The sequence below is a fragment of the Pholcus phalangioides genome, unplaced genomic scaffold, assembly GCF_987345545.1.
Source record: "Pholcus phalangioides strain wild (caught in Gottingen) unplaced genomic scaffold, Ppha-v1.0 ptg000039l_1, whole genome shotgun sequence".
NCBI classification, from domain to species: Eukaryota; Metazoa; Arthropoda; class Arachnida; order Araneae; family Pholcidae; genus Pholcus; species Pholcus phalangioides.
The window spans coordinates 699,758-712,741 of NW_028301625.1; the positions used below are offsets into that span (position 1 = coordinate 699,758).

Genomic DNA, 12,984 nt, shown 5'->3' on the forward strand with positions numbered 1-12,984 from the left:
TTTATGAAATTTGGTGATTAGTTTTATTTCATGACCTAAAGACTCACTAAGACGGAACTTTTCAAAATTTGACCCTTAAGGGGGGTCAAAGGTTATAAAGAGAAATCATGCTGAGCCGAAACTGCTACAAATATGAAATTTGGCCAGTTGTTTCATTTCATGACATAAAAACTCATTAAGAAGGTATTTTTGAAAGTTCGACCCCCCCCTAAGGGTTATAGGGGGAGGAGGGTTTCAAAGGTTACATAAAGAAATCACAGCAAGCCAAAACCACTAAAGCTATAAATAAGCACCTTTGTCAGCATTATATTTTATGATGTAGATACCTAAGAGGACATTTCTAAAAATTCAGTCTCCAAGAGGGGTCATGGGGTCTTTAATTATTATATGGGGAATCATCGCTGAGTAATTTTCAGATCTGAAGTAATGTAGCAAATTCATGTGAGTGAAACTGTGGGCAACAGCTAGTTTTATATATATAGATTGCATGGCTTCAATAATAACAGATTGAGTGGGGATCCACTGCAGGGCCGTCTAGAGCATTATGGGCCTCCAGGCCAAGTGATTTTTGTGAGACCCTACCTGGCAAATTTTCGAAAAATTCAACTACTCATTTTTCTGAGACGCTTACTCTCTTGAGGCCCCTGGGCCATGCCCGGGTGGGCCCCATGCATTAAGATGGCATTGACCCACTGTGTTTTTCAAACAAAATATCCACCTAGGTAAGCTAATAGATCATCATTGGGGTGTATCATAATGTAAGAGAAAAGAAATCATCAAATAGTACCTATAATCTGATTCTAGGCATTTGGGAAAAAAAGGGGACGACTAATACATTCTTATTAGTTGTTAATTTTTTTAATGACTGAGACAGATAGACTGTAAAAGATAACAATGATACTGGTCCAGCATTTTCTCTAATTTTCATTTCTTGTGCATGGAACTGATTTTTCTATGCAGGGAATGGCAATCCATCACATACAGCAAGGGTATATTTGTTGATTATGTGTGGAATCATTTTCATGGTGCGCAGGCTCATAGCTCAGAGGGCACATTGCACTCGCTTGGTCTAATATCTGAAAGCCCTTAAAAGTTGAGAATGTAGAAAATTCAATGTACAGTTGAATCCCATTATAATGAACTCCAAGATACCAGAAAAATCACTTTGTTAAAAGAAAATTTCGTTATAAAAGAATTCCAGGCTTTTGCTATGTAAACGTATCTGGCAGATGAGATTTTCGCTATATCTGTATTTGTTAAAACAGGATTCGACTGTGTATATATTTGCCATCATCTCCATACTACCTATAGGTATTGGGTTTGAAGCATAGGCTTAAATCTGTATTGTGCCTATGAGCTCTGAAAACCCCTCAATATATATTTGCCATCACCTCCATAATTCATCTAGGGATTAGGTTTGAAGGTCCCCCCCCCCCATATTTTTGAGCCCTCTCAATATTTCCAATAACTTTACGCCTATGGAACTCACAGACCACCAAACTTACAATGTTAAATCTTACAGGGTTCGAACATCTATAAAATATTAACCATTTTATTTATATGAAATGAAATTATGTAATCTTTTTGCCTGTCTTGGGTTTGTAACACAAAGATGAGTCAGAATGGAACAGAAGAGTACAACAAACATAAAATTGCAATTAATATCATAATTTCTTGATCAAACACCAAAATTATCTCATGAACCATCAGCAGTTGATGACTACTGGATTAGAGTTATTTCTCGAGTTTCTAGGAACAATTGTTTCCCCCATTCTTTGGTGTGTATGTATGTGTTTCACTTTATGTTCAATTCTTGATTGTTTTATACCTCAAAAACAAAGCTCCAAGTCACAAGAAAGAAGGTATTTAAATATTGGTGAGCCTGGGAGTTTTGATACAGATTGAATTAATAAAGATGGATACGGATAGGGATTCAGGCTTTGGCACATTACAAGCTTATGCCTATGCTTTGAGTAATTTTTCAATTTTTTCTAGTATGAGCTGAGATACAGGGAATCATGGGGGCATTATCCTCTCCCAACATCAAAGACGAGTGTGGTAACCTAATATATATATATATATATATGTGTATAAATGTGTTGACACCATCACCATCATGGATCCCCCACACAGACCTTCAATTCTATCTCTGCTTATGTTTACCTGTCTTTGTCACTGACTTATACACAAGCCAGTAACTCTAGCCAATAGGACTTTAAGGCAGACCATAGAGGTCCTCAAGAGCTGCATTGTGTGTTTTTTTTATCCTGCTCCATTTGTCTTTCTTGCGTATATATCTTTGCATCGTACAAAATGTATCTATGTGTGTTGTTGAATTTAAAAACTTCCTAGATACCTATAACCTGGCTCATTGCTCTTACTATATAGATAACAGGTCTTCATTTTACACCCCTATTCCTTCAGTATGGCACCTTACCCTCTAACAGGTCTCTGGGATAATTTCCCACCGCTAAATATTAATGTAGTTATTGAAATTTATTCTTGTGAAGCTGTATGGAGTTAGGAACATTGGTCATAGATAGAAGCACGCTATTTGTATGAGGTTCATTTCCCATCCTTAACAAAAGTCCTTTCATAAAAGTGGTAAGTATATCTTCGTCCTTGTAATACGCTGATTAGAGGTACAAAGCTGGATATAACTGTTTCTGTGGAGTTTGAGTTCAAATGTTTTTTATTAGAAGAGCAGTGACTTAAAAGTTATTTAACCAATTTCAATATAATTTTATATATAATTTGTAATTAAAAAATTCTTGATGACATCAAAAATCTTGCTACAAGGAGCTCAAAACTTTGGAATATAATAATGGCAGGTTTGCATTCCACATTCTTGAATTTCTCTTCTTTTTTTGTGAGTAATGTGTCTTATGCATTTTTTTTTGTTTTCAAATCAATTAATGTGTAAGCCTCATAAATCTTGCTTTTCATTTTGTTCAAATGCTATGGCAAGGATGGTATAGGTAGTAATTCCTTTACAGCAGGTCATAAACTGGTTTTTTGAGGAAGAGGCAAACATGATTTTGCCACCCTCTTCACTGTAAAATTTGATGATTTTAAAAAACATCATCTTTTTTCCTTTCCTAGAATTACCCACCCCCTTAAGTCTGCTGCCTGGGGTAATTGCTTTTTTGTCCCTCCTCTCATAACATACTTTTACACGAAATTTGTAGGAAGAAAAAGTCCTGATGGGCGATTTGTGATTGAAAATAAATTGAGTTTTCCAGATGTAGGATTACAAATGACAATTCTCACTGATAAATACAGGCACTGTGCATTCTGTAGCACAAAGACCAAAGAAAAATTTTATTTATAGGAGATGTTATGTGGCTTTGTGTAAAGTTTGTTTTGCTCTTTTTCATAGCTCCTTAGTCTGGCAGTCATTAATTCTTTGCACATTTATTTGTGCATTCAATTTTTTTTTTACATTTCTTTGTGTGTTTGATTTTATTCATGTTTTATACCAAAGAATAAAGTAACTTTGTATATCACTTCGATTTTAAATATAATTTTGTTACCTTTACTTGATTTTTCCATAAAGATATGAAGTGGGAAATAAATATCCCATAAATTGAGTAGTTCATTGGATGCAGTATGTTGCAATAAACAGACTGTGGGATAATAATTTCCCACCCAACCAAATTTGCATATCATCAATGATTTTCATAAAATTTTTACAGTAAAAATTTTACAGATCTTGCATACCTTTTAACACATAATAAGGAAAAAAAATTGATTAAATTCTGTGCTTTAGCCTTTTGTCCTATAAAGGTTAACACAGCTTCAACAGATCACTACCTAGCAAAATAGATGTCTGGTGCATATGCTATGCTTCTACTCAAAGTGACGAACAGCAAACGAAAAAAGTCACACCAAGAAAGGGAAAGATGCTCTAATTTCAAAAACGGATAAGAATTCCCCTATTTTCACACTTTCTCTCTCACATGAATAGAAAGTCCAATTACAGTGTTACTATAAGAAAAGCATAAAAATAATGTTTTTCTCATTTACTTATTTGTCCTCAGTCAAGTCAATAAGGAATGAAGGCAAAAAATAAAAATAATTATATTTTTTTGCTTGCCACAATTTTTCAGAGATTGAATCCCAATTTAGATAGAATATTGATTGAGGGAGCAATTGCTCTGCATGTTCTCCCCCACTGTGGGATCAAACCTACCCTTCTTGATGGATCTTGCTCCCTGAAACTTTTTTTTATATTTCCAAGGACAAAGAAAACTCTTGAAGAGAAGCAATTCAATGATGTAGATAAGGTGAAAGGAAATGCACTACAGGCTTTAAACATTATTCTGGATCAAAAGTTCAGAACTGTTTCTAGCATTGTAAAGCTCAATTTCACTTCTTAAAATATGATTGTGGTTTAATCATATTTTAAGATTGTGGTTAAAACATATGATTTGAATTTAATAAATTCCTTGGATGAATCATGCTGGTCCCTTGGGAATACGTGAAGATCATGTTATAAAAAAAATTTTTTAAAAAATTTTAATTTGCGGCCCTACATATTATAAGTATATTTTTTCAATACATCGTCATATCATATCCATTTTACCTTTATCTTGTGTTGCTAATGATAGAAGTTTATTATTGCCAGCAAATTTTATTTCACTTTCTGCTAATGCAAGTGCATATGCTACAATGGATAATGGTAGAGGTTTGTCAATGTCTCCAAGATGCTCCTCAATGAATGACAATGCTTGTGCTTTCTTGATATGAACATCCTGGGGAAAGGAGGGAGAAAAATATTTATAATGATAAAAACAAAATATGCTCATGGAGTTCATACAACTTCACCATATACACTGCTGGCCACCGTAAATGCAACACCCTGAAGGAAGCATTCAAATAATATGAAATTTACAACATGCATTAGCGGAGGTGAGATATGCAAATGATTAGAATTTCAGCGCAGACGCACATCACGCGCGCCTGTGGCGCCACTTCAAAGCGCTATTTAAGGCTTGGAGATTTCGACGATTTGAAGTACGGCAATTGTGTTTTTTTTGTGGTTTTTTCAAAAAAACGATCAATTATGCCTCGTAGAAAACAGCGATCATCTTTTGATCAAGTATCTGAGTTCGACAGAGGAAGGATAGTGGCCTACTGAGATTGTGGATTATCTTTCAGGGAAATCGGTAGTCGTGTTGGACGAAACCAAACAACTGTAATGCGGATATGTGATCGTTGGATGCAGGAGGGTACGACGGACCGACGTGTTCAATCGCATCCACCTCAGTGCACCACTTCACGTGATGGCAGGCGTATTGTGCATATGGCAGTGACGGATCGCTCAGCCACATCACGAACCATAGCACAGCACATTCAGTCTGTACCGCATCATCCAGTGTCTGCACGTACCATTCGACGCCGTTTACAGCAGAGTGGTCTGTCCGCAAGACGTCCATTGCTTCGTCTACCCTTGACGCAGAACCACAGACGTCTCCGACGCCAATGGTGCGATGAAAGAAGAATGTGGACGGCACAATCGAATGAAATTGTCTTTACTGACGAGTCACACTTCTGTCTGCAACACCACGATGGTCGGATTCTAGTCTGGAGACACCGTGGAGAGAGGATGCTGAACAGCTGCGTTATGCACTGCCACACTGGTCCTGCACCGGGTATTATGGTATGGGGCGGTATTGGATATCACTCTCGCACTCCTCTAGTACGCATTGCCGGTACTTTAAAAAGCCTGCGCTACATCTCCGAGGTGTTGGAGCCAGTTGTCCTTCCTTACCTTCAGGGCTTGCCCACAGCCATATTTCAACAGGATAATGCGCGACCACACGTGGCACGCATTGTCCAAAGGTTCTTCGTCAATCGCCAGATTGAATTGCTTCCCTGGCCAGCTCGCTCTCCGGATCTTTCGCCAATAGAAAACATGTGGTCCATGGTTGCTCAACGATTGACTCAGATTACATCCCCAGCTGCCACACCAGATCAACTTTAGCAACGCGTGGAAGCTGCTTGGTCTGCTGTACCCCAAGAACACATCCAAAGTCTCTTTGAATCAATGCCGAGGCATGTGGCAGCTGTGATCTCCAACAATGGCGGCTACTCTGGCTACTGATTTTGGCAGGAACCACACTTCACAGAAGTCTATAAATTTAATCATTTGATGCTCGGTCAACATGTTATCTACAAAATAAATATTGTTGCGATATCTCTTGTCTTTCTTGGTGGTGCAATTTGGGTGGCCAGCAGTGTAAAAAAATAAAATCTGAGTTGATCATATGACTAACTTTTCATTTTCTAGTTGAGTTGGTGTGTGTGTGGAATATACCCCTACTATCTCTGAAGAACCCTATAATTCCTTTCAAACCTTAGCCGGTGAACTAAGCTGCTTAAAAAAGGGGCCAATTATAATTGAATTAGACTTTGAACAGAAGGAGATTTATTCTCTGTCATTGCATAATGGATCTGCCAGATGCATCAAACACAAATATAAAGAATGAAGTTAAAGATAGAAAGATAAAGTTAACCCTTCAAGCGGTTTTAAAATTTCCCTGATCCACATTATAACTGCCACATTGGAAATCACTAAACTTTCTAGAAACTGTCACATGTTTTCAAAAAGAATAAACATTTTTTCAGATACTGTGCAGTGATAAATTCCTTCCTCCCATAAACCGAGAATAATAACAATAAATAAAAATAAGGACGACAAATACTCTATCTCTTTTCTATTATTTATTGTGTATGCATATTCCTATACTACTCTGAAAAGATGGGAAAAAAACCCAGCCTCTCTCTTCTGTTATTTAACTTTGGAGTAAGCTGACTCCACCCACTGGTAGTTGATTGACAGGAGGGGAGGAGAGGTAAATAAGCTATCAGGCAAAGCTCTTTGTACAGTGTTAGCTGAGCTCTGGATTTCTTTCTTTCAAATTCAGCACAACTCTAATCTACACCATCAGCAATTTACTACTGATTGAGTTGTGCTGGAAGTGTGTGAGTGGATAGCTAACAGTCTAAGTGCGTATCTAGTGTTGTGCTGGAATTTTTAGTAGGGCTAGTCCGATTAATTGATTAATCGAGTCAGTTAATTAATCAATTGCTAATCGCAGTTAAAAATTTTAGTTGAGTTAACCGAGTTGATCAATTCGATTAAAATTGTAATTAAAAGTTTGTGAATTGACTTGATTTTTGTTGAAATAAAAACCAATTAGATGTCTTATAAATCATGTTTTATGCAGAATATTTTGGATAAGTGGCCATATTTAAAAATATTTGAATCAATATTTTGATCAAATTAGATTCAATGAAAACTGATGATTTCAGTTTCAAATTCAGTTTGGGAGTTTTAGAATAGGGGTCATTCAAGTATTACGTCAGCATCGATGGGGGAAGGGGCTTCCGATTTGCTGACTTCTGATGAGAAAGGGAGTTTGGATGATGCTTATGTCATCAACAACCCTTTATGAAGACATGAAATATTCTTAATGGCATCATACTCAGTGAGCCAAAAACGTAAAAAACCTTTCGATAGTTATTGGGCACCTGAACTAACATTCTCCTTATTTATAAGTCCCCTACAGAGCCACTTTAGTCATCTCTAAATGTTTCAGGAATCCTTCAAGTGCTCTGGAAATGTGTCAGGGCCGCTTAAGAGCTCTGGAAATACGTCAGGGCCGCTTAAGAGCTCTGGAACTGTGCCACGTATCACTTAAGAGATATGTAATTATGCCATGGATCACTTAAGTAATCTGGGAATGTTCAGAGAGTAACTTGAGTGATGTAGAACCACACTGGGGCCACGTAAGTGCTCCACAACTTTGCCACATGTCACTCAAGGGATCACTAAATGTGCCACAGATTGTTTATATGTTGTTGAACTGTGTCACAGGTTAGTTAAGCGATCTTTGAATGTGAAAGTGATCTTTGAGGCATACTTCAGTGATCTGAAAATGTGCCACAGGCTACTTAAATGCTCTGGAATTGTGCCACGGGTCATTTAAGCGATTTGTAAATGTGCCACTTAGTTCATTTTTACATAATTAGGTTTGAGGGGGCAAGCCACATCAGATAACCTTCAGGGCCACATTTGGTCTGTGGGTCAAAGGTTTACCATACATGGGTCGCAATGAATTTCTAAAGAAAAATTTTGAGTTCTTACCCTTCAAATAGGATAGAAATTAACAGAAATGGATTATAATAACACATATATAATGGTATTTTCTTTCGAAATTTTAATTTTTTTTAATTTTTTGCAGTAAAAAAATTTCTTTTTTCATCTGGGGGAGGCGCACGAGCCCTCTATGCCCCCTCCCACATACGTTTTTGATCCCACCAATATGAGTTAGGAGGTAAGGGGCAGTGCTGACGAAATTTTGCTGACCAGGGCGGGTAGGGGGTCAATGGCTAAACATTTGCTGACGTAATACTTGAACGGCCCCATACGACCAAATGCATTGTCTCCATTGTGAATAACAGTTTTTTTAATTCTTGGAAGCATTAGTTCATCTTCTCACAAGTACCATTCGGAAGAAGTTTCTAAAAAAACAAGCAACAGTATAATCGAAAGTAGTTTCAAAAGCAGTGAATAATAACTAGAAATAACCAATTTAAAAAAAAAAAACTACCAGATCCAAAAGAAGAAATTACAGGTTATGTTCCGCATACTAAATTGCTTGAATCGGGTAGCCTCAATTTCTTAACCTATTCCTATATTTGTTTACATCTACCCATAGGCAGAGATAGACTTGAAAGTCTGGGGCACGATGATTGCTGGGGGGGGGGGCATGATGATGATATCAATTCATATATATGCAAATACATTAGATCAGTCGGCTTTACCTTTGATGCTGGGGGCATTGCCCCCCCCCCATGACCCCATGATCCCGTATCTCCACCCATGCATCTACCAAATTGCATAATTTGTGAAATGAATGAAATATATATTTATAGCAACTATTAACAAAAATGGTCACAAAAAAATATTCTATTAATAATTCGATTAATTGATTAAAACTTTTTGATTAACCAGTTAAAAATTTTAATTGATTCCCAGCCCTAGTTTTTAGTGCTGCCATCTATATTTTTATAATTGTGAGTGAAGTGTAATTATGGAATATTTGTATCATTGTGGCCCTGTTGCTCTCTGTGGAGAGACTTTTTAATCAGGAGATCAGTTTATATTCCCGCCTCAAAGTCGGTAATTGCATAAAACCAACTTCAGTCAACCACATGAGCTTGGGATTGCCAAAATGAGAGGGTTTTCAGAAAACAAGATATTTCGAGATCGCCAAAATGAAAGGCATCAAGTTACACTAGATATTTCACCATTGCCAGTGTAAGGGCTAAAAAGAAATCAATATCAACTTAAAGAGAAATCACGAATGAAGTTAAAGATAGAAAATCCATTAAAAAAAATCAAGATCAAGTAAACGATGAGTAAGCTCCGATGTTTGATCACTCAACAATGCAATTAAAATTTCCAAACACCTGTTTCATGTAAAAATGTAGCCCCTTCTAGGAGGTCAAGTTTTTGATACAATAAGTGCCAAAACTTCAAATTGAAGCTGAGCTATAACAGAACTTCTTAACACATTGATGATTTTGCAAATTTAGGTACATACAGCCTCAGCTGAATAGCCATGGTATCTAGAAATTCCTTTCTACCGAATTGCAGGATTAGTCATTCTCTCTCTTGTTCTACATAGGAGAATAAACAGGGTAGAAGGAAGTCAGGGCTGGATTAACCATTAAGCAAAATAAGCATGTGCTTAGGGCATCAGGAGAAAAGGTGCACCACAAAATGTCATTGAAATGTTTTTCCTTTGTTTATTTTTTGTGTATAGTTTTTCCAACATCAAGCATCTGGCAGAAAATCCTAGAGTTTTGGATTGATTGTGTAGTTGAAGATCTTAATCAAAAGGATGGCACAAATGCAGAAAAACTAATAATATTGCAAACTAGGGATCACATTAATACTGAGTTTTTGGAATGAGATTTCGTGCAATTTCTGTAAAGTAAGAACTTGGGCCTTTTTAACAGCATCAGAGACCTCTTTGGCAAAGTGAGAATTTTGTCTGAAGCCTCTCCCAACCGACTAAAAATACCCACCTATCAATTTACATACTAACTGTCGCAAATTGTAAACAGATCTAATTGTCATGAGGTCCTCGGGTCAAGTCTGGATGAGACGCACACATTAAGAATAAGCCAAAAGCCAAGTTCTATAGAATAACGACATGAACTTAAAAATGTGCAAATCTTTATGAGTCATCAGCAGATCAACTACATGGTCTCAGGGGTGTTATCTTATCGTTAATTATTATTACCCACGCAAGACAGTTTCAGCATCCCTCTGGCATATAACCTGAACCAGTAAAATAACCCAGATAACTTGCTGTTGTGTTCCCAGCCAGATGAAATGTGTCAAAAATCGGTTTTCCCTGCAAATCATTCAGTCCAGTACACTCATAGTTAGAAATTTTGCATAAAAACTTTTTTGCATATATATATTTTTTTAATTTTTGTAATTATTTTTTCCCTTCATCCCTGATTCGGCACTCCATGTGCTTCCGTATAAGCTACACAGCCTAGAGTCCCCCTCTTGTGGCTCAATTATAGCTCCTAGAATCAGGGTTAGATTCAATCTAACCATTAATATGGTTAATTCATTTAGAATCAGATAATATTTTCCTTAATGTTCCATAGTCTAAGACGTTCCTTAGGCAGAAACTAGGAGAGTGACAGGCAGAGGCGCTGACATGAAGAAAACATTGGGAGGGCTGAAAGTCGCTGGTCAGCTCATAAATACGGTACTTAGACACGTACACAGGAGAGGGGAGGGTAAATTGCATAGTTTTTTCCTAAATTATTGGGGAGGCTCGGCTTCCTCAAAAAATTTATTCGGGAGGGGGGGGGGCTCAAATGGCCTCAGCCCTTAGGTTCTGGTGCCTATGTTGACAGAGGCTCTGGTCAGGGTTTATTTTTTTCAATTTTTTTTCGTATTAGTAAAAATTTTGTGTATTTTTTTGTTGTTATACAATACTCTTTGGTAAGGGCTATTGCGGAAGTAACAGTGCCTAAACTGTGTACCCACTATTCGTTCACAGGCCTATGTAGTTTAAAATATTTGCTCATTTGTTTCGTGTCATCGTCTGTTCTACAGTCTGAATCGCCATTGGTGCCCATGATCCTACACGATGTCAACGAGTTTGGGACTTGTTTTCCAGAAATTATTTAATACATTTTTTGATGGATTAGTTGATCACGCCTTTTTCTAATTTAAAAGGCACCATGCCAACATAGGCATGAAACAAACATATTGGGCCTCTGGAGATGAAGAGAATACGGAAAAACAATTGGAAAAAATACAAAAAATGCTTGAGGCTTTTAAATATCAAATGCAAAAACACCATGGAACAAACAGTAAATAAAATCACCCAAAAGCAAGATAAACTTACTAAAGAGGTGCAGGAGGTTGTGAAAGCAATAGAATTCCAATCTAAATCGATGGAGGACGGTGGGAAAAAAAATTGAAAATATATTCAAATGTCAATGGAGCAGATTAATATTGATGTTAAGCGAACAAAAATTGAAAATGAAAAGTTAAAAATGGAAGTAAGAGATTTGAGACAGAGAATGAATGATATGGAAACAAAAATTAGGAGAAATAATATAGAGATAAACAGAATCCCAGAAACAAAGCATGAAAATATAAATGAAATAATGAACACAATGAAAACAATCCTGGAAATACAAGAATCAACAGAGATAGAAAATGCTCACAGAGCACCAACAAGAAACACTAGCAAGCCGAAACCAATCATCGTTAGGTTCCATACTGAGAAATCAAAGATTGTCGAGATGGAAAAAGCCAAGCGGCAAGAGTCTACCAGCTGATAAAATAAATCCAGATTTTCAAGACGACAGAGTATACATTAACGAACATCTCACACCAGAAAATAAGAAACTGTTCTATGAAGCAAGACAAGCCAAAAACAGACTTGGTTATGGAGCAAAAGATGGAAAGATATTCCTCCGAAGAGAAGAGAAATCGAAAACATTTAGAATATATTCAGAAGAGCAACTGTGTGTGTGCAGAGACTAAACCCAATCTTTAAAGACAATGGAAAGTGAAAAAACAGATGTGATTGGCGATCAGTGCCCACTGGAGAAAATTCAAGAACTGAGAAAGGTAATAAAATGTTGTAACACAAGAAACAGATCTCTTACATTTTTAATAATCAACATAAAGAGCCCTAGAACAAATTTTAACAATCTTCTGATTTTTTTTAAGAACTTTAAATGAAAAAATTGTCATAATTTGTTTAAGTGAAATATGGATGGATGAAAATTCAGAATTCAATTATTACAAAGCAAATTACAAACATATCAGTGATTATTATCGTTATACAAACTGTAGAAGTTACAATAGACCAGGGGGAGTTATTATGTAATATAAATAAACAAATTAAATCAAAACAAAAAAGCCATATTAATTTGAGTACAGCATAAGATTTGTTTATACACTTCACAGAATATGAACATCATATTCTGCTTTTGTGTCATTCACACTCATATACTTTACAATTAGTCAGTTTAATGAAGAATTATAAATCAATATGAAAAAATTAAAAAGTAACATATTAATAGTTGGCAATATGAACATTGATCTATATAGTAAAACTAATAAAACATCACAATATTTGGCCATAAATGGATTCGAACTACTGCACAAAAAATAACAATAGAAACAAAGGAAAGTCACACATGCATTTAGATCACGTCTTTTACAGAACAAAACGGAATACCTCACACAACTTCACAGTATTTAACACTGATATCACTGACCACTATTTAATGTTAGGAATTATAACCTTTTTCCAAGGGCGTAGCGAAGGGGGGGGGGGACTTGGAGGTCTGGTCCCCCCGAAATGTGAGAAAATGACCAAAAAAAAGGGAAAAAGATGGCAAAATCTATTGTTCTATCACTTT

At 36.4% G+C, this 12,984-nt stretch overlaps 1 protein-coding gene across 2 annotated transcripts in view; it reads right to left on the reverse strand.

Annotated features, from left to right (window-relative positions):
• Nucleotides 1-12,984, reverse strand: part of LOC149065441 (complement C3-like) — a 278,201-nt gene that overhangs the window by 90,190 nt on the left and 175,027 nt on the right. For both annotated transcript variants that reach the window (XM_089253977.1, XM_089253976.1), the window contains one exon: nt 4,586-4,754. In XM_089253977.1, the coding sequence (XP_089110103.1) occupies nt 4,586-4,754 (169 nt within the window). The remainder of the gene's footprint in view (nt 1-4,585; nt 4,755-12,984) is intronic.